Source organism: Stegastes partitus, unplaced genomic scaffold, assembly GCF_000690725.1.
Source record: "Stegastes partitus isolate 25-593 unplaced genomic scaffold, Stegastes_partitus-1.0.2 Scaffold1526, whole genome shotgun sequence".
NCBI lineage: Eukaryota > Metazoa > Chordata > Actinopteri > Pomacentridae > Stegastes > Stegastes partitus.
The window spans coordinates 90,238-93,029 of NW_007579257.1; the positions used below are offsets into that span (position 1 = coordinate 90,238).

At 49.9% G+C, this 2,792-nt stretch overlaps 1 protein-coding gene across 1 annotated transcript in view; it reads right to left on the bottom strand.

The window, feature by feature from the left end:
* corin (corin, serine peptidase) overlaps window positions 1-2,792 on the bottom strand; it is a 28,742-nt gene that overhangs the window by 24,051 nt on the left and 1,899 nt on the right. Inside the window, exon 2 of the mRNA XM_008300332.1 lies at window positions 63-377. Coding sequence (XP_008298554.1) covers window positions 63-377 — 315 coding nt within the window. The remainder of the gene's footprint in view (window positions 1-62; window positions 378-2,792) is intronic.

Here is a 2,792-nt window from a genome sequence, read left to right on the forward strand (position 1 = left end):
GTAGTTTTTTGTTGTGTCGTGAGGACTACATTTCCCTACATGTTGCATGTTTTACAGCGTACCTGTGTCAGGTGTTGGAGTCGTGCCCATTGGCCAGGCCGTGCTGAGCGCCGTCACGGCCGCCATCCAATCAGGAGGCTTGGTGCGGGGCTGTGTGGGCGGGGCCTGAGAGGAGGTAATCGGAGGGACGGCTGTGCTCGCGCTGCGGTTCGCCGGGACGTCGCCGTGGCTTCGGAGAACAAACGTGACGTTGTCGGCCTCGAACCACGAGGAGGAGGGGCTGCTTGTGCTGTTGCCATGGTAACCACGGTTGTTGTCGGCGATGTGCTCAGGGGAGGGGAGGGGGGCGGAGTCTGACAGGTCGCTGCCAAAAATACCTGAAGAGGAAAACACAGGTGGAGACAACAGCAGCTGGAGGTCAGATTCAAGGTGAACAGGGGACACCAGNCTGATGGGGTCAGACTGATGGGGTCAGTCTGATGGGGTCAGACTGATGGGGTCAGTGTGATGGGGTCAGACTGATGGGGTCAGACTGATGGGGTCAGTCTGATGGGGTCAGACTGATGGGGTCAGACTGACCATCACTGAGCTCCAGCAGCAGCTCCCGTCTCAGTTTCCCCACACAGTCATTTTTCCTGCTTTGTGCCATTTTGTGTTTTGTTTTTCCATTTTGGTCACATCTTCCTTGTTTGGTGTCTCATCTTGTCTTCATGTGCCTCTGTGATCTTCCTCCTACATGTCATGTGTCTATCTGCTGGACTGATGAAGTTCTGAGGCTCAGAAATGATGGAAAAAGTCCATTAAGGTGATCAATCTGGACCCTCCTCTGTGGACTTCAAGGACCTGGACCTCTGAAGGTAGAACTCTGGTCAGTAGATAAAGGTGCTGCAGATACAGAACCAGATGTTCAGAGGAGGTTCTGGAGGAACGTTAGGAAGATTTGGTTGAAGGTCGTGCAACAGGCTGCAGGTTCCCTCTTCCTGTCTTGACTGATGAACATGTCAGTGTGTGTAGATGTGTGACGGTCTGAGAAGCTGCTCTGGAGGAGAACCAGTCAGAGTCGAGCGTCTGAGCCTCCGGAGCAGCAAAGTGTGAAGCTGTTGCTAAGTAACGTCTGCGGCAGAAACATGCGACAGAGTAAACAGGACGTCAGCTGCAGCGTCGCATTTCAGCAGCTTCGGTTTCAGCTGACGGGGTTTCCAGATCTGAAGCAGCTGCCGAGGTGCAGCGCTCTGCTCTGAGCAGCTTCTGTCTCCTCCTGTTCTGCCGCAGAGTCTTTCTGCTTCAGACGTTTTAAACCTCGTTTTGTTGTGTTGTGTCATTTTGTGACTCGTTTTAGTTGTTTTGTCTCGTTGTGACCACGTGTACCTTGTTCTACCTGCTTTACGTTGTCTCCACTTCTGCTCTGCGTCTCATCTTTCTCATTGTTTGTCTCTCTTCTGGTATGTTGTCTCACCTCATTGATTTTTCTGTCTGCTTCGGTTACTTTGTAGGTATTTGGGGCAATTTTTAATCTCCATCTCCTCGTCCTGCAGATGTTGAACTATCTCCATGTTCCAGACGTTTCCTCTCTGGTCATCAGATGTAGAAAGATGTTCCACCATCAGTAGAAAGATGTTCCACCATCAGATGTAGAAAGATGTTCCACCATCAGATGAATGTATCTCCACCAACTGGCTCCTCTGGTCTCTGGTTCTGATCCGTGCTGCATCTATCTATTGATCCAGGAGGTTGGATTCTCCTCTCCGGCTCTCTGAGGAGACACTGCCTGAAGTTCAACCTCAGAACTCTTCTGGCTGATCTGTGGAGTCTTTCTGGTAACTCCTCTATAAAGACAACCTGTTGGCGACGAAGGCCTCCTCTGTGTCTGGATGCGGTTACCTTAGCAACATGTCGACCTCTGAGCTCTTCACCACGGCAACGGAGGACGACAGCCACGTCTGATTGTAGGGCAGCATGTGACACTGAGGCTCCACGATCAGCTGACAGCGACCTGCAGACAGACAGACAGACAGACGCCAGCTTAGCCCCGCCCCCCAGGGCTCTGATTGGCTGAACACAGCAGCACGGCCTCTGTTCTCATGTTCCAGCTCACATGGAAGTCGGTACCTGCTGTCTGTGAGTTTCTAGTTATTTGTAATTTCAAAAACAGTCAAAAAAATGTTAAATCACAGAAATTTTTTTTCATATATCGCAAAAAATAGTGTAAACACGTCAAACACCCCACTCCAGATGTGTGATGAGGACATTATTTACAGCTGTGGCCTGTTGTTGATGGTTAGCTGTAGGTGAAGTCGTCAGTTGGTTAGTTTTTACCTGTAATTAGCAGCAAACCAGTATTCAACACCTACAGTCTGTTTAAACAACACGCTACCGTTCATCATCACATTCCTCTGATCGTACATGAGAAGCTCAGTCCTCCAGAGAAAACAGACCGACGGACACGTTCATCGTCCTCAGCTTGGTTTTAGGACGCGGTTAAATAAGAGACGACCTTAAACCGACTGCTATGTGGAGGTTGAAGTTGGTCAGGTGACCAGCGGCCGTCCAATCAGAGCGCAGGACGGACGGGAGCTAATTAACATTCACCTCGACTACACTTTAATACAGAGACAGAGACGAGGGGAATTTAAATGGAACTGAAGATTTATCATCACACACACACACACACACACACACACACACACACACGGTCCAGGTCAGTAGAGGACAGTAGATCTGGATGCAGCTCAGACTCGTTCGTCCTCAGTAATGATGATAATTAGATTTCAGTGTTTGACGACAGGAAGGAC